An 18,985-nucleotide genomic window follows, 5' to 3' on the forward strand; every position below is an offset into this window, starting at 1 on the left:
CTGGTGTTGTGGCCGATGTCCCTTGGGTATCCCATTGATTATTTAAATCAATTAAACTGAGGAGATCTTTACACATTATTGAGAACACCAAATGGTCTGTTTGAGTTACATGAGTCAATATCTAATGTATTAGAAATTAAAACATAAATTGAAAACCTTTATTAATTGATTAGACATAATAAGCTCATTCAGTGTTAATAAATATAACATTTTAAAGGAAAAATAACTTTTTTTTTTTCAGAAAAATAGAACAGTGATAATGGTTTAGATTTTTTTTTTTGGTAAATTTCTTTAATGTTACCTTAATTGTAAGAAGATAGCTGAGTGTCTTCTGCATTCAGTCTTTCAGGATATCATACATCAAAGTGCACCTGGATATACCACTGTAAAAAGGACAAGTGGCATTTTAGCATTGTTATGAAAACAGTTTTGACTTCCTAGATTCTTGCAAAGATCTCCAGAATGCCAGGTATCCCTCTGAGAACTTTTTTTGCTCCATGTCAGATATGTAAGGTTGATGTTCCATAAAAATACTCTAATTAGGATATACTTGTTGTATATCTGTTCCCACCCTTCATCACCAGCAACTGGCCTTCTTGGAGACTTCCATCATTTATTTTCTTTTTCTCAGGTTTTCTTCATTTATCCTGTAGGGTGATCTAATCTGCTTTGTATGCTCTCTTTTGCATGACTGATACCACCATTTACACAGTTTAAAATCCAAAAGCTTAAAATAATCCTAAACATGTTCTTTCTTTCATGTCTCACATTTGCTACATCATTAAGGCCTGTAAATTTTATTTTCTATGTAGCTCTCAAATCTCCATTTCACTTCATCACTTTTATCTAAGACAGAATTATTTTTGAACTTTCTTGAATATTCAGATGGACTTCTGAGTAGAGCTATATCCATGCTCACAAGCTTTTCCCCTCCAACTCCTTCTCCACTTGGCAAATAGACTATTAAAAAAAATCTGAATATATCATTCCCTATGCCTAGCACATCACACACACACACCAGTTTAAAACTCTGCAGTCACTGCCTTTGATCTTCGGACACAGACAAAACAAAACCGTCTTTTACTTCTCCACCCGACTCTCCAGCCTCATATACACGTCTCTCCATGCTGTCTGTTCCAGCCAGACATGTTCCTTCCTATACCTCATATCTTCCATATTCTCATTATAGTTCCTTCAACCCCTGCCATCTCCTCTGCCTTAAAACATGTTCTCTTCCTTCCTAACCTAATTGACAGCTACCCATTGTACAAATTTCAAGTCAGTTATCATTTCTTCATTTGACTTCCCAGACTGGGTCAAATTCTTTACTGTGTATTTATAGCAACATAAATCTCTCCTTCTATGTACTTCTCAGAGTTTGGTTTCCACATTTATTTTTGAAGCCATTTGGTTAATAGCTCTCTCTATCAAAATTTTTAAGCTCCAAAAGAGTAAGGACCGTGTCTTTTTTTGTATCCCAGAGACTTACCACATTGCCTTGCACGTGACAGGAGTTCACGTCTTTGTTGAGTGAATGACTGTTCCTTTCCTAATCAGTGGTAGTTTTTCATTTTCTTTTAATGTCTCTTGGAATTTATTCTATGCATTTTGATTTTCATGTAAAAAGCCGGCTTTCCCCAAACATTTCCAATTAGGAAGATTTGCTTCTTACCTTCTTCCTATCATTTCAACTCACTGTCAGATTTCATGCTTCCCTGAGCTAGTTTTGCTCCTTTGCTGCTTGTCTTGATGGGTTTTCCTTCAATAAAATAAACAAAGCTTGTGACGTCCTCCCTATTTTTTCACCTCCTTTTTCTTTTCCCTCTTATTTTTTAAACTTCTGATATATGTGTCCAGAGCCATTTTATATTTTTAAGAGCTTTACTGAGCTATAACTGGATGTTTAAAAATATCACATATTTAATGAACACAGTTTGATAGTTTTGAACATATGCCTATGAATCTATCTCTACAATCAAGATAATAACCATATTAATTACCTTCAGAAGTTTCCTCCTGACTTCCCTTGCCTTTTTGTGTGTGTATTTGGTAAGAACACAACTTGAGGTGTACTCTCTTAACAGTTGTTTAGTATATAACAGTATTGCCAAGTATAGTTACTCTGTCATACCTTAGATCTCTAAAACGTACTCATCTTGCATAACTGAAACTTCATACTTCTTGAACAACTCCCCACTGCAGAAGTGTGGCCTAGGCAGATCTCTGATAGCTAAGATTTCCATCAAAATTATCATTATGGGTTGACTTGTGTTCTTCTACTCAAAATTCATACACTGAAGTCTAAACCCTTATTGTATTTGGAGTTGGGTTCTTAGGAGACAATTAAGGATGATGAAGTATGATGATGGGATCCTAAAACAATAGGATTTGTGGCCTTAAAAGTAGAGGATGGGCATAATCTCTCTCTCTACAATATGGGGACATACCAAAAGGGTATGTCTATACCTACATCTACAAGCCAGGAATAGAACTCTCACCAGGAATCACTGGTTACCACCTTAATCTTGGACTTTATAGCTGCCAGAATTATAAGAAAATATATTACTGTTGATTAAGCTATCCAGTTTTATTTTGTTATGGTGACTTGAGAAGATACGTTGCCATTGGTACTAAATTAGAAGAATCCTTTCTCCTAGTAACCAATGTACATTGGCATCACCTTAAAGGAAGGAATATATAACCTTTTAAAATTCAGTGTCTTTGTGTGTTGGGAAACTGACTTTAGTAAATCATTTTCTTCCTTAAAGAAAGCTAATTATTTGTCTAAATTTTATTAATTAATTCAAGGCCAGAACAGAGATTCATAGAAATATAGTCCTCTCATTGTATTCAGTGTCAGGAAAAAATTGCTATCAATATCCTTTCTCAAGGGAAAGATCTTGTAATGGAGGTCTTTTCCAAGCCATCTTCTAAGGAATAAGAGAATAAAATTGGAGACCTTTCATGAAAGTCTTGTCTCCTGAGCATTTTACAACCAAAAAGAATTGGAAAAAGTCCAGGGAAAAGTTTCAGACATGAATTCCAGGTTCACATGGAAAGAAAACATGGAAGCAATTTGAGGTTTGTGTTTTGGAGGTCTTTATACTATTCTCTCATGACAGTTTAAAACAAGGAGCTCTTTAAATTTACATTGAGCCTTATCCTGCCCTTTGTGGCCCAAAGAGCAGAAGTCTGATGATGGGAGAGTAGCTTTACACATTGTTCTAAATATCCAGGGACCATCATAAAGTAAATCCTACATTTCAACTGCTCTTCAGTAGCTGGGAATAAGAAGTAGGTTGGGTTGAATTATTCTAAGAATAATCAGGTATTTAGCCAATGGCTTATGAAGCAACTTGTTCTTAGCTATAGGCAAAAGAACAGCAATAGCTTGTCACCACTAACAAATCCAGATTTTTTGGAGGGCTAAGTGGACTGTAAATGTAGATTTACTAATTGTCCATGTAAAAGTTATGGAGCCCTGGATGTGGCTTTCTGTCATGTACGTGTGTAACTCACATTCTCCATTGCCTTTCACAGACCTCTGTCAGGGCCTCGTGGCCTCTCCGCAAGGACTCGGCTAGCCTTTAACAGAGAAAAAGGGTCAATTTATTATACATTGTCTTGGAGGCAAGAGGGTTTTCCTAGCAATTACATAACAATTAATGTTAATTCTCTCAAAAAATCTATTCAGACCTTAAAATTCTCTACCAAATAGTATAATAATAAGATCATAGCACATCCATACCAGCAAAGTGAAATTAATGTTCCAAGAGACATCCATTGTATTTGATCACGTTCTAACAAGACAGTGACATTTTTCAATAGCACTTTTTTTTTTCTTAAAGCATTTCCAAATAGAAAACTTTGTGTCAGTCATCAAAGAAAAACATTCCTTCACTCATAGGCCACTGAGGATCATAGAGATATCTTTGCATCTGCTTCCAAAGGGTGACCACTACTTACAACCCTGGCAAAATGTTTTATTTGTTAGAAACTCTCAGAAGAGTTCCTGGTATTTTCGGTGTAAGCCTGGTAGACATACTTGCAGAAAAATTTGTGGATGTTGAGATGGAATATTTTAAAAACATGTTGCTTTGGCTAAACTTGATAATCTTCAGCTGATACTGGGGATGTTTCTGTGCTTCTTTAACACTTTGTTAGGCCACTGGAGACTCTTCAAAGCCTTCCCTTATTCAGGTCTAATGTTTAAGTATTAAGTCCAAAAGAATAGATTTCCCAACATTTAACAGCCCTTTCAAATCAAATAGCATGAAACATTTGTTTTGTTTTTGCTCCAAGTTTTGATGTTTATATAGTAGGACAGCTGAGGGAGTCTATTTTATTGCAGACCAGGAATAATTCCTTTTGTTTGAATCATAAGTATTCATGTAGGCGGCAGAGATCAAACATTTATATCAGTTAAATGGTCTATGGACAAATCATTCATTGTCCACCTCAGATAATATTTATTAAATAGCTGCATAAAGTCTCACAATAACTGTTACTAATTAACAAAAACTATGTAGTTACCTTGTTGTACTAATATATCTTTTTTTGCTTATACTATTTATTCTATACATCACCATCAAATTATGTAGCTTTGTTTATGGGGCCTCTTCTAGCAGCTGAAATGGATAAATACTGACTTCAGAGGGTACTTTTTAAGTAAATAAAAATACTATATAAATATTGATAATTTGTAGTTAAATCATAAGTAATATTTCTACTGAATTAAAACACCACAATAAGTAAAATAATCAAGTTGTTTCAGGTTACATACTTCAAAGTTCAGTTCAGTTCAGTTCAGTTGCTCAGTTGTGTCCGACTCTTTGCAACCCCATGAACTGCAGCACGTCAGGCCTCCCTATCCATCAACAACTCCTGGAGTTCACTCAAACTCATGTCCATCGAGTCGGTGATGTCATCCAGCCATCTCATCCTCTGTCGTCCCCTTCTCCTCCTGCTCCCAATCCCTCCCAGCATCAGAGTCTTTTCCAATGAGTCAACTCTTCCCATGAGGTGGCCAAAGTGTTGGAGTTTCAGCTTTAGCATCAGTCCTTCCAATGAACAGGACTGATCTTTAGAATGCAAGTTACAGGTGCTTATTAAAAGAGTCAAAAACAATAATATTATTTAGATTCTTTACATCTTGATAGGGCCAGACTTACTTCAGGCTGCTATAAGAGAATACCATAGACTTGTAGATTCTAAACAACAGAAATATATTTCCCATAGATCTGGATGCTGAAAGTCCAAGGTCAAGGTGCCAGCAGGTTTGGTATATAGAGGGGCTGATTCCTGGTTCATAGATGGCTAACTCTTCCCTGTGTCTTCATATGGTAGAAGAAGCAAGGGAGCTCTGTAGGGTCCTCTTTTATAACCCCATTTATGAGAGCTCTGCTGTTACAACCTAAACATTTGCCAAAGGCCCCACTGTCTAATACCATAATATGGGGATTAGGATATGGACATATGAATTTGAGGAAGACACAAATATTCAGTTTATAACAAGACCTAATGAGATTATATTTATTCTGTACAATATTGTATTTTTACTAATGTGCAAAAATTCTTTGTCTTCTATAAATTTTTATAATTTCAAAATTGGAAAGTGTTCATAATCCTCCAAATTAGAATCTGTTCAAAAATCCAATTATTGAATCCAAATCCAAAAATTTAGTTTTTATCTAACCATTTTAATTTACACTCTCTTTTAGTGAATAATAGTGACTCCTTAAAATAAGTTTATGTCATTTTTAAAATATAATAATAAAAGTTCAGAAGAAATATTTAGCATAATTGTTCAAATGAGGATTTTATGATAGTTACTTTTAAAGTGAAAACAAATTCTTTAAAACTTTCTGGGAACCTCTGCAGTTGAGGTGCAAAGTCAGTAAAACAATTCATTTCTCTGAACTCGACACTGAACTTTTAATGCCTTAATCAGCAAAGAAGTATTTTCCTCAATATTCTTATACAGGTAGTCTTTTCTTTGACTTAGAGTTTCTGTAATGTAGATATTTCTTTTCACCAGGACTCCAAAAATTTGAAAACTTAACCTCAAATTAGAAAAATATTTATCTGTTACTAGCTTTAAAATTTTATCATTCCTCTTTTTACATTGTTTAGGTTGATGTCTAGACAATTATAGTGGGGTACAAGGAGTAGAGCGTGTTCACCTCTGATGGGTGTGCAAGGGCCATTATCTAGCCAAAGGTGGCCCTGGCTGACTGGATTCTTCAGTTGCAAGTTCATAGTGCCAAAATGATACTGAGAAGGATGGATCACTAACACTCAAAACAAAACACACACACATAACTAGGAAAGCAAGAGAGCTGTAGTACCCAAGTCAGGCAACGAAGTCCATGAGAGTAGCGGAAGTGTTTTTGCTCTGCCTGCCCCAACTCTGACCTTCTTGCCATTGTCAGTAATCTGAGACCTGGCTGAGGTCACAAGTTTACTGCCCAGGAGCTTGTGTCCAAGAAGTGGGGGATGAAAAGTTTTCTTCTTAAAATGTTAAGCTAATGAAGTGACAGATTCCTGGGGACATTCCTTTTGTCTTTTTTCACATCATAGTTTTATAATTAGATGTATATGTCAGTACCTGTCTTAGAGTTGTCACCCTTTAAAGACCCCGCACATACCCAATCTCCTCAAGTCATTTAACAATCCACTCAAATTATCAGAAAAAATAGCTTAGCAGCATTTGTTTTAATGAAATATAGTTCTAACCCTCAGAATCCATGAAATTTAATTTATTTTCTATTTCCTCAAAGAACTTCAGGTAGTATTAAAATCATAATGAACTTGAATAGTACGAACTTCTATACAGATAATTTCTCAGTTCCAAATTTTTGTTCTTCCTGAACCAATGAAGTGAAGTGAAAGTTGCTCAGTTGTGTCTAACTCTTTGCAACCATGGACTATACAGTCCATGGAATTCTCCAGGCCAGAATACTGGAGTGGGTAGCCTTTCCCTTCTCCAGGAGCTCTTCCCAACCCAGGCATCAAACTAGGGTCTCCTGCATTGCAGCCAGATTCTTTACCAACTGAGCTATGAGGGAAGCCCTCTGAATCAATATACATTGCCAATATCAACAGATACTAATTTCTAAGTCATCCACTCTCAATGTCCATTTTATGGGTCAATCTGTGGACATTTTCTCATGTCCATTTGGACTTCTTTTTAATTTAGGATGTTTCTAAGCTGCATTTCTATTCCCTAAAGCACATACTTAAGAAATAACACATTTTAAGATGAGCTGAAGAAGTTTTTTAAAAGAAAAATTACTAAATAAGCAGTTTGTGAAAATCTGTGTTTAAAATATTCCAGTGGTGAGATGGTCATTAATTAATCCTTATTTTTCACAAAGCTTCATAGAACAACTCCAAACTTAGGCTCTACTACCTTTGCAAGGAACTCGATGAAATAAAGCATTCAGCCACATAAGGTAATAATTATTTGCAAGAAAGAAAGAAATTCAAAATGAAGCTAAAGAGTCACTTTAAAAGTATTTACACTGTTAAATATGGTACATTTTTATACACATCTCTAGCCTCTGAAGACGTGTCTAATTCTGACCTCTCCTTTGGAGAAATGATACATCAAATTCCAGAATAGATGAATAAAAGACATTTATTCACTTTTTAAACTATCCTAGAGGGTGTCAACTTGAGTTTTATCCAGAGGCATCTTGAATAATCATTTAGGTTAAAGGTAACTGGTGAGTTTACATGGAAACATAAACATTTTCATGCATGTTTTGAGAAGATATATGAATTTTAGTTGCTTCAGAATGCTTTGAGTTATATTTTGTACAAGTGAGTATATTTTAAGACAAAGAGAGACCTCAAGTTTTATAAGTTTAATTTTGTACTTTAAATATTTTCTTACTGAGATTTTCAGGATCTTTATCAGGTATGGTAAGCACTGAAATTGGACAAACAAAAAGGCAAGAAATAAATCTGCTTAGGGGCAAGTAATATTTTTAAAATGTCAACAAGTTAAGTCCACCATTTTAATTCCTCCTTTTGGTTGAATTAGAGAGTAATAATGATTAACTGAATTTTTTATTTCATTCAATTATTGTAAAAACTTATGTGATAGAAAATCCTACAAATAAAATGCAAGTGAACTCTAAGAGTTAGATGACAAATTAAATTATTTTATTTAAATTTATGTTTCTTTTTACCAATAGCCCACAGTACTATGAATGACACAGATGTCCCTATGCAAACAACTGAATGCATTCAAGGTCAAGGAGAAGGTTACCGGGGCACCATCAATACCATTTGGAATGGAATTCCCTGTCAGCGTTGGGATTCCCAGTATCCTCACCAGCATGACATTACTCCTGAAAATTTCAAGTGCAAGTGAGTAAATTAGGGAAATATTATAAATTTCAGTAGGCAGAATGATTACTAATTTTTTATTAGTAATTAGTGATTTTAATTTATAAATTAATTACTAATTTTAATTAGTAATTAGTGATTTTTACTAATTTCTATGTTAGTGATCCTTAATCTTTAGTGTGCCTAGGGAAAATTTAGCAATTAAAAGGCAGATACATCCACCCCAAATTTTTGATTCTTCAGGTCTGAAATTTGGACCGCAAATAATACATTTTAGCAACTACTCTTGCTGATTCTGAATCAGATGGTTGGTTGATGTACCATCCATGCTTTGGGAAACACATCTTTAGGTTTCTGATCACAGCTTTGTTCTTGCAGGTCTATTTAATGAACAAATTAGTGGTAACAATAACCAGGAAACTTTCAAACTAGTGCTTCCTTAAATTTTCATATTAACTTTAGGGGAGATTACAAGGCATACCTTGATTTAAGTCAACATTGTAAACTGATGAGTTTTCAGCCTTGAAAAAAAAATTTATAGTTTTATATGAAATTTTTTTATTGTTTCAAAATTTTATTTAACAAGTAGAGAAGTAAAACAATTGTATAAATGAATCAAGCTGAAGAAACTGCCCTTGAATATCAGTTATATACTTGTTATGTTCTTCCCCATGGCTGCTTTTCTTCACCACTTGAATTTTGTTGGACAGCCACAATGCCATGTGTTTTTAAATTGTCCACCTTGTTATTAGGAACATAAAATGATTGCTTTCAAAATTTATAACACACGTGTCATTCATAGTGGCTTTGCTGAAATAGCACCTATAAATAACATATATTGGCTTTATGTAACTGACTTTTAATAAGAGGGCTTAACATTTCAAGATGGAGAACTATGAACATTAGTTGGCCCATTCACTGGAGAGAGGATATAGTTTATGGTTTTTTATATGATTTAAAATTTTTTAACCAATTCAGAGTTCTTTGCTTAGATACTAAATATTCACCTGTTGTATTTTTTAAATTATTTTATAATAAATGTATCATTGCCACTCTGTTTATTTCCCTCATTTTCTTCACAGCAATTCACTCTATTTTTGACCCATGTGTTTCACACCTCAGAAATAAACATAAAAGTAGAGAGAACAAAGAAAATGAGAAAAGAATAGTTAAGAGAGACAAAGAAGACAGTATCAGTGCCATGCACACTTCTGGTTAACTTCTAATGACTGGTAATACTCAAGATTGTATATGTGAACCAAATTAAACTCATCTGTAAGAAAAAGAAAATCATTATAGAAATTGAATCCACACGTTTCACAATAAAAAATGATCAAAAGTTTAGTTGCTATATATTATTGGAATTTAAGCTATTCTTTTTGGGAGGAAGGCTTCCCTTGTAGCTCAGTGGGTAAAGACTGCCTGCATTGCAGGAGACCCCGGTTCGATCCCTGGGTTGGGAGGATCCCCTGAAGAAGGAAATGGCAACCCACTTCATTACTCTTGCCTGGAGAATCACGGGCTACAGTCCATGGGGTTGCAAGAGTCAAACACAACTTAGTGACTAAACCACCACAACCACCAACCTATTCTTTCTTAATTGGTTATTTGGTCAAGATAAACATAAATATGAAAAAACAAAAAATGAGTTGTGTTATTAAACAAAATCTGATGTATGATTTTGCTCAGAGTATCAATGCATTTACTGTTTGTGGGCTAGCAGAGAATGGAGTACAGGGCAGGTGTCTCTGGTTGTACCAAACACTGTTAGCCCCAGTACTGAGATTCCTTACAAATGACAATTTTTAAAGCACTATAACTAAAAAAATACTGCCTGTGATGATGTACATGAATCATACAATCATTAATTTGTTTTAATCATTGTAACTGATTCTTCAAGTGAGGTGAATACTTAGAAAAAATATTTGAGCAAACCTTGACTTTCTGGTTTAATCTAGATTAATGAGGTGCTTCTAGATATAGATTATAAAAGGGGAACTTTAAGTTTTTTGATAGCCTTAGATATATGTTTTACCACTATCTTGCCTTAAATTACAACTCAAAAGTTAACTAAGCAATTATTCATTTAAAATTGCAAATTTCTGTACATTTTATATAAAATTCAGTGCACATATACTGTACTGACATAATCTTTTAAAATGTGAGTATAAATTAGTTAGAAGAAAAGATTTTCTTTATCTCTCCAGTTAATTTTATGATTTTATAGGAAGAGTAAAGGTTTATAGGAAGAGTAAAGGTTAAAGAGTAAAGGTTTAAATAAGAACATTTGCTATATCTATTGGCACTCACTGTTCTTACAACCTTAAATAACATAGTTTATGTCAGGACCTATTTTGACTTGATAAACTATTACTTGTTGATTTTATAACCAAACTCAAGCTTTTTTAAAAAATGGTTTTCAGTTTCTAATGGTCAACTGATTAGTATTAAATGTGTAGTATTTTTAATTGGGCCTAAGTGAAATAGCATACCTTCCTATAGAACGAATGTTAATTTTGTTAAATTATTAGAGAGATCTATGGAAAGAAAGTACACACTTTCTTCAAATTAGAGAGCACTATCAGGGGAACAAATCATGAACTCCCCATTTTATTTAACATGAACTTTGTATTAAGGTAAAGTCCTTCTACATACAGATAATATTAATTTAGACTTTTCCTTATCACAAGCTACAAATGTCTAACTATATCACTGAGGAAAGGAAGTACATGTGCTATGTTGACAACTTTTTCTATAAGTAGGTTTTCTATATTGTAATTAAGCCTTAATTTTACAGAAATATAAAATTTCAGGTAATATCTCTAAATCAAGAAAGAACTACTTTGTAATTAAAAGGAATCTATGTGGTGAATTAAATAAATCAAAGAAATACAGAATTTAAAGAATAAATATGTTTTTCCTGGCAAATGTTTGAATAGGTAGAACTTCATTTTTAAACAAGAGTAATTAAAGACTGTTAATTATAATAGTCTTTCTTCTGCAAAGAGAATGTTGTTTCTACATTATCTATGATCCATGAAAATACAGTGAGTAACAGACCAGACTTTAAAAATTATAACAGTTGAGAGTCCAAGTCTTAAAAATGAGTGAGAATAATGAAGTGGTACTATTTTTCTTTTTCATGAAGCAGTAGTATTTGTGTGAAACTCCAGGTCTGTGGAAGTAAAAGAATTCTGACATCTGACAGCATTTATTTCAGTAAGGTGGGCAATGGCAGCTGTGTATACTGAATTCTGAATTGTTAAAACTATCCCAAATCTAAAATGTAGAGTTCTATTTATAGAATGCATACATTCTGGGATTCTAGAAATGTAATAACACTGACTTCACCAATGTAAGAAACCCTGGCAATTCACATTAACATGCTTATTCTCAATAGGGACCTAAGAGAAAATTATTGCCGAAATCCAGATGGGGCTGAGTCACCGTGGTGTTTTACCACTGATCCAAACATCCGAGTTGGCTACTGCTCCCAAATTCCAAAATGTGACGTGTCAAGTGGACAAGGTAATAGCTGACATTTTGCAGTGTGGGCATGATTAAACTCAGTGGAAATGCCTAAAGGGAGTATACATTTTATAGGAGATGAGCTATTTCTTATTGCATGTTAGCAAACAAAATCACAAAAGTCCAAAGTTTGATTTCTTTTTTAAATTAATTTGCTCAATATCCATTTATTTATGTGACTGTGTACTAGTGCCAGGGACAGTTTTAGGCACTGTGGATATACCAGTAAAGAAAATTCTCTGGCCCCATGGAACTAATGTCCAGCAAACAAAAAACAAACAAAATTAAAATGGAGGTGGGGATAGTAAGCTAATTTGTGTAAGTGCTAGAGAGATAAATGTCCCAGAGTTAGAGAGAGGAGGAGGTTGCTATTTCACATTTTAATGGTCTGAGAATATCTTACATATAAGGTAACATTTAAGCAGGACCTGAAACAGTGGGAGAGCAGCATGTACCATGTGCATAATTGTAAAGAGCATTCTGGGGAGAGGAAATTGCAGATGAAAATGAGATGAGATGGGAAAGTGCTTGAAAAGTTAAAAGAAAGAAACAGCACATCATTGTGGCTGTTACAGAATGAGCAAGGTAGAGAGTAGCAGAAGATGAGGTTAGAGAGCAGCTGAGCTAAACCTGCATAGGTCTTGTACAAACTGGAAGGATTTATACTTCTATTCTGAAAGAGAAGAGACTGCTGTAGGATTCTGAGAAGGGAAATTAAATGGTCTGTTTGATTTCAATTCTAACTGGATGACTCTGGCTGCATTATGAAAAATAGCCAGAGCTCCTGACAAGGGCCAAAACAAGGGGATCAGTTGAATGATTGTTTTGGTGATCTAGGCAAGAAACGAGAGTGATGTGGACAGGAGTGTTAGCAGTAGAGATGATATGCAACAGTGGGCTTTGAGATAAATCACCATTGTACTTGGAAACACAGACAACCATTGCAAATAATTGTTTCAGGGAGCAGTGGTTAAGAAAAGTCACATTGAAACAGGTTTAAAAAATCATTTGTCAAACAATAATAATAATGTTGGCCTCTGGGCATTTATTGGTATAGAATGAATTGGGAGTTATGATTTTTAATAATCGTATTCTTTCACATAAATTTACTTTTGATGGTCATGGCCATGGTCAGTTCTAAATCATTCTAAAAAGTCCAAACCAAATTTAAAGCTTTGTTTCATGGATTTATTGCCCTATACATACTTCTTCCATCCCCTGACTTTCTCTCAGTGCCATTTTTCGTGAACAACTCTGAAAACAGTGGTAGAGGAAAGAAGGGGTGAGTCCCTTTTCAATCAGTTTCACTCTTCCTGGGCAGACTTTAAAGGTCAGTTGGAAATAAAGTTGAAAACAATGATTAAAGAAGGTTTGGTACCAGCTGGATCTATTTTGTCCCTGCTTTATTCATTTAAACAATTACTGCTAATTTCTGAGTGATAGAGGCAAATGAGAATAATTGTTTTATAAGCTTCTGGTGTGTATCAAGATGCTTTTATGTACAGATATATCACTTATCAAAGGATCAGGTAATAGAATATAATAGAATATAGATTTTTGGTTTTGAAAGCAACGTTGATGTTATTGCTTATATAGTAAACCTACACATTAATAGATGAAGAAATTAGTTTTGTGGAATTCAAGTAACTTGCCTAAATTTTCAAAGTAACACAACTAGGATTTACATGAATTCTCCTTAAAATGACCTTTCTATTACCCCCATGCTTTCTGCTTTTCATTAATATTTTAACAATATATTATAATCTTTTTATTTAGCAATATACCTGATATACAACAATCTGCAGGGTCCCGTGGAGCAATTTGTAGTGAGACAGCCTACAGAGTTGTGAAATTTTATCAGACAGTTATATCATTGTATAATACTGCCAAGCTAATAGTATGCATTGTTACATATATGATATGTATGCATGGAGAGACACACACATAAACATACCTATCCAACCCTCCCCCACCCACACACATGAAGGATGGTGCCCTTATCCCTCTGTATATAACAGGAAACACAAAGTTTACATACAGGTTGATGAGTTAAAAACTTTTGCTCAAATCTTGCAGCATCTGAATTAGCATATATATAAAAGCTTTTCCATTTGGATATTAAATAACTTAAAAAATTAAAATTGTAGAATTTCTTTAAAAATACTGATGAAACACTGTATTAGATTATATCTGGTACATTTAAAGTAGAAAACAAACAATTCACAGCTTTAAATATTTATATCAATAATATATGATAGGAGGAGGAAGTCGCTCATTCGTGTCCGACTCTTTGTGACCCCATGGCCTGCAGTGTACCAGGCTCCTCCGTCCATGGGATTCTCCAGGCAAGAGTACTGGAGTGGGTTGCCTTTTCCTTCTCCAAATATATGATAAAGACAGGGAAATGAAATTTCCCACTCAAAGAGGTATAAAAAATAAGTAAATAAACCAAAAGCAACAGAAGAGGGGAAACAACTAGGAGAAAGGTGACATTATAAAAGTAAAGAAAAAACAGTAGAACTAATGAATAAAGCTAAATGATGCTTCTTTGAAAAAATTAACAAAATGGACAACCATTAGCCAACTGACTCAAGAGAGATGATAAATATATAAAATAATAATTAGGTAAAGATAACCAATGAACTGGAAAATTAGAAAACATGAGATTATTTTATACAACCTCATATGAAAACTGAAAATGAAAATAAAATGGATAATACACTAGGAAAATTCAAGTTAGTTGAATTGACCCTGTTTAGTTCAGTTCAGTCGCTCTGTCATGTCTGAATATTTGCGACCCATGAATCGCAGCACTCCAGGCCTCCCTGTCCAACACCAACTCCAGGGGTCCACTCAGACTCATGTTCATCGAGTCAGTGATGCCATCCGGCGATCTCATCCTCTGTTGTCCCCTTCTCCTCCTGCCCCCAATCCCTCCCAGCATCAGAGTCTTTTCCAATGAGTCAACTCTTCACATGAGGTGGCCAAAATATTGGAGTTTCAGCTTTAGCATCATTCCTTCCAAAGAAATCCCAGGGCTGATCTCCTTCAGAATGGACTGGTTGAATCTCCTGGCAGTCCAAGGGACTCTCAAGAGTCTTCTCCAACACCACAGTTCAAAAGCATCAATTCTTCAGCGCTCAGCCTTCTTCACAGTCCAACTCTCACATCCATACATGACCACTGGAAAAACCATAGCCTTGATTAGACGGATCTTAGTCAGCAAAGTAATGTCTCTGCTTTTGAATATGCTATCTAGGTTGGTCATAACTTTTCTTCCAAGGAGTAAGCGTCTTCTAATTTCATGGCTGCAGTCACCATCTGCAGTGATTTTGGAGCCCAAAGAAATAAAGTCTGACACTGTTTCCACTGTTTCCCCTTCTATTTCCCATGGAGTGATGAAACCGGATGCCATGATCTTCGTTTTCTGAATGTTGAGCTTTAAGCCAACTTTTTCACTCTCCTCTTTCACTTTCATCAAGAGGCTTTTTAGTTCCTCTTCAGTTTCTGCCATAAGGGTGGTGTCATCTGCATATCTGAGGTTATTGAGATTTCTCCCAGCAATCTTGAGTCCAGCTTGTGTTTCTTCCAGCCCAGTGTTTCTCATGATGTACTCTGCATAGAAGTTAAATAAACAGGGTGACAATATACAGCTTTGACGGACTCCTTTTCCTATTTGGAACCAGTCTGTTGTTCCATGTCTAGTTCTAACTGTTGCTTCCTGACCTGCATACAGATTTCTTAAGAGGCAGGTTAGGTGGTCTGGTATTCCCATCTCTCTCAGAATTTTCCACAGTTTATTGTGATCCACACAGTCAAAGGCTTAGGCATAGTCAGTAAAGCAGAAATAGATGTTTTTCTGGAACTCTCTTGCTTTTCTGATGATCCAGCGGATGTTGGCAATTTGATCCCTGGTTCCTCTGCCTTTTCTAAAACCAGCTTGAACATCAGGGAGTTCACGGTTCATGTATTGCTGAAGCCTGGCTTGGAGAATTTTGAGCATTACTTTACTAGCATGTGAGATGAGTGCAACTGTGCAGTAGTCTGAGCATTCTTTGGCATTGCCTTCTTTGGAACTGGAATGAAAACTGACCTTTTCCAGTCCTGTGGCCACTGCTGAGTTTTCCCAGTTTGCTGGCATATTGAGTACAGCCCTTCCACAGCATCATCTTTCAGGATTTGAAACAGCTCAACTGGAATTCCATCACCTCCATTAGCTTTGTTTGTAGTGATGCTTCCTAAGGCCCATTTGACTTCACATTCCAAGATGTCTGGCTCTAGATTAGTATCACATCATCATGATTATCTGGGTTGTGAAGATCTTTTTTGTACAGTTCTTCTGTGTATTCTTGCCACCTCTTCTTAATATCTTCTGCTTCTGTTAGGTCCAGACCATTTCTGTCCTTTATCGAGCCCATCTTTGCATGAAATGTTCCCTTGGTATCTCTATTTTTGTTGAAGAGATCTCTAGTCTTTCCCATTCTGTTGTTTTCCTCTATTTCTTTGCATTGATCGCTGAAGAAGGCTTTCTTATCTCTCCTTGCTATTCTTTGGAACTCTGCATTCAGATGCTTATATCTTTCCTTTTCTCCTTTGCTTTTCACCTCTCTTCTTTTCACAGCTATTTCTAAGGCCTCCCCAGACAGCCATTTTGCTTTTTTGCATTTCTTTTCCATGGGGATGGTCTTGATCCCTGTCTCCTGTACAATGTCATGAACCTCATTCCATAGTTCATCAGGCACTCTATCTATCAGATCTAGGCCCTTAAATCTAGTTCTCACTTCCACTGTATAATCATAGGGGATTTGATTTAGCTCATATCTGAATGGTCTAGCGGTTTTCCCTACTTTCTTCAATTTGAGTCTGAATTTGGCAATAAGGAGTTCATGATCTGAGCCACAGTCAGCTCCTGGTCTTGTTTTTGTTGACTGTATAGAGCTCCATCTTTGGCTGCAAAGAATATAATCAATCTGATTTCGGTGTTGACCATCTGGTGATGTCCATGTGTAAAGTCTTCTCTTGTGTTGTTGGAAGAGGGAGTTTGCTATGACCAGTGCATTTTCTTGGCAAAACTCTATTAGTAGTCTTTGCCCTGCTTCATTCTGCATTCCAAGGCCAAATTTGCCTGTTACTCCAGGTGTTTCTTGAATTCCTACTTTAGCATTCCAGTCCCCTAAAATGAAAAGGACATCTTTTTTGGGTGTTAGTTCTAAAAGGTCTTGTAGGTCTTCATAAAACCATTCAACTTCAGCTTCTTCAGCGTTACTGGTTGGGGCATAGAGTTGGATTACTGTGATATTGAATGGTTTGCCTTGGAAACGAACAGAGATCATTCTGTCATTTTTGAGATTGCATCCAAGTGCTGCATTTCGGACTCTTTTGTTGATCATGATGGCTACTCCATTTCTTCTGAGAGATTCCTGCCTGTAGTAGTAAGTATAATGATCATCTGAGTTAAATTCACCCATTCCAGTCCATTTTAGTTTGCTTATTCCTAGAATGTCGACGTTCACCCTTGCCATCTCTTGTTGACCACTTCCAATTTGCCTTGATTCATGGACCTGATATTCCAGGTTCCTATGCAATATTGCTCTTTACAGCATCGGACCTTGTTTCTATCACCGGTTACATCCACAACTGAGTATTGTTTTTGCTTTGGCTCTATCCCTTCATTCTTTCTGGAGTTATTTCTTCACTGATCTCCAGTAGCATATTGGGCACCTAATGACCTGGGAAGTTCCTCTTTTGGTATCCTATTATTTTGCCTTTTCATACTGTTCATGTTAGAGAAAGAAAATTTAGACTCATTCCTATAGAAGAAACATGGAAATTTATAATAAATTGTTCCACCAAAACCACATCATGCCTTGATGAATCACAAATGAAGTGATCATAATGCTACATTAATTGTCCTATAGCTTAACAAATGTAATAAAAATTTCAAATTATTTCTGGATGAAATTATAATATTGAATCTGAAATATGATAAAGGTATCAGAGAAAAAAACTATACATTCATATCATTTGTAAATATTAATGTAAAATCTTAAATTTGAATGAACAATTTAATAAAGAAATTAAGGAAATAATACATAATGATTGAATATAGTCTGAGTACAAAAATGGTTCAATTTTAGAAACCCATTAATATAATTCACCTTAGTTGTAAGAAAAGCAACCATATAACAAATCTCAACAGATTCTGTAATTATGTGACAAAATTCATGCATTCTTCATAAAAATACTCAAGAATATTCAGTATACATACAAACTTATACACCCATATATCTGTATCTATATATTTATCTATCTATAGATAGATAGATCTTTATATATATCTGTATCTAGATACATATCTATATCTATATTATTATATAGCATGTATCTATATAGATATATCTGTATAGATATCTGTATCTAGATATATATCTCTATCTATATATATATAGCATCCTCAATCATGTCCACCTCTTTGCAATCCCATGGACTATAGCTTGCCAGGCTTCTCTGTTCATTGGATTTCCCAGGCAAGAATACTGGAATTAGTTGCTATTTCTCTTTCCAGGATATATTCTCAAACCAGGGATGGAACCCATATCTCCTGCATTGGCAGGTGGATTCTTTACTACTGAGACTCCAGGGAAGGCCACTATCTTCCTTACTATTTAATATTATAAAGATTTTAACATTATATTTTCTTTGACATTGCTATGTTGACATTTTATACAATTAGATAAGATGGCATATTTACTGATTGAGTAAAAAGGCAAAAGATCTTTGTACAAATTATATAATTGTAATATTCTTGGAAATCTGAATTCAAATAGTAAAAACAAAATCACTAAGGTAGCATGATATATGATTAATATACAAATATTAATAGCATTCACATATGGGTTTGAAGATATAATTAGAGAGAAAACTACATCTGTAATAGGAAACAAAACTGATGAAAACTTAGGAGTAAACTTAGTAAAGATGTGCAAATCTATGTAATTAAATTTCAGATTACTACTGAAAGTCCCAAATTATATTTTAACATGCAGAAAAAAATCACTTGCTCTTGATATAAGATCTCAACATCACAAATACATCAGTTTCA

At 34.9% G+C, this 18,985-nt stretch overlaps 1 protein-coding gene across 6 annotated transcripts in view; it reads left to right on the plus strand.

Annotated features, from left to right (window-relative positions):
- HGF (hepatocyte growth factor) overlaps nucleotides 1-18,985 on the plus strand; it is an 84,387-nt gene that overhangs the window by 38,285 nt on the left and 27,117 nt on the right. For all 6 annotated transcript variants that reach the window (XM_069586664.1, XM_069586665.1, XM_069586668.1 and 3 more), the window contains 2 exons: nucleotides 8,202-8,376; nucleotides 11,756-11,883. In XM_069586664.1, coding sequence (XP_069442765.1) covers nucleotides 8,202-8,376; nucleotides 11,756-11,883 — 303 coding nt within the window. The remainder of the gene's footprint in view (nucleotides 1-8,201; nucleotides 8,377-11,755; nucleotides 11,884-18,985) is intronic.

This window comes from Ovis canadensis, chromosome 4 (assembly GCF_042477335.2).
Source record: "Ovis canadensis isolate MfBH-ARS-UI-01 breed Bighorn chromosome 4, ARS-UI_OviCan_v2, whole genome shotgun sequence".
Lineage (NCBI taxonomy): Eukaryota > Metazoa > Chordata > Mammalia > Artiodactyla > Bovidae > Ovis > Ovis canadensis.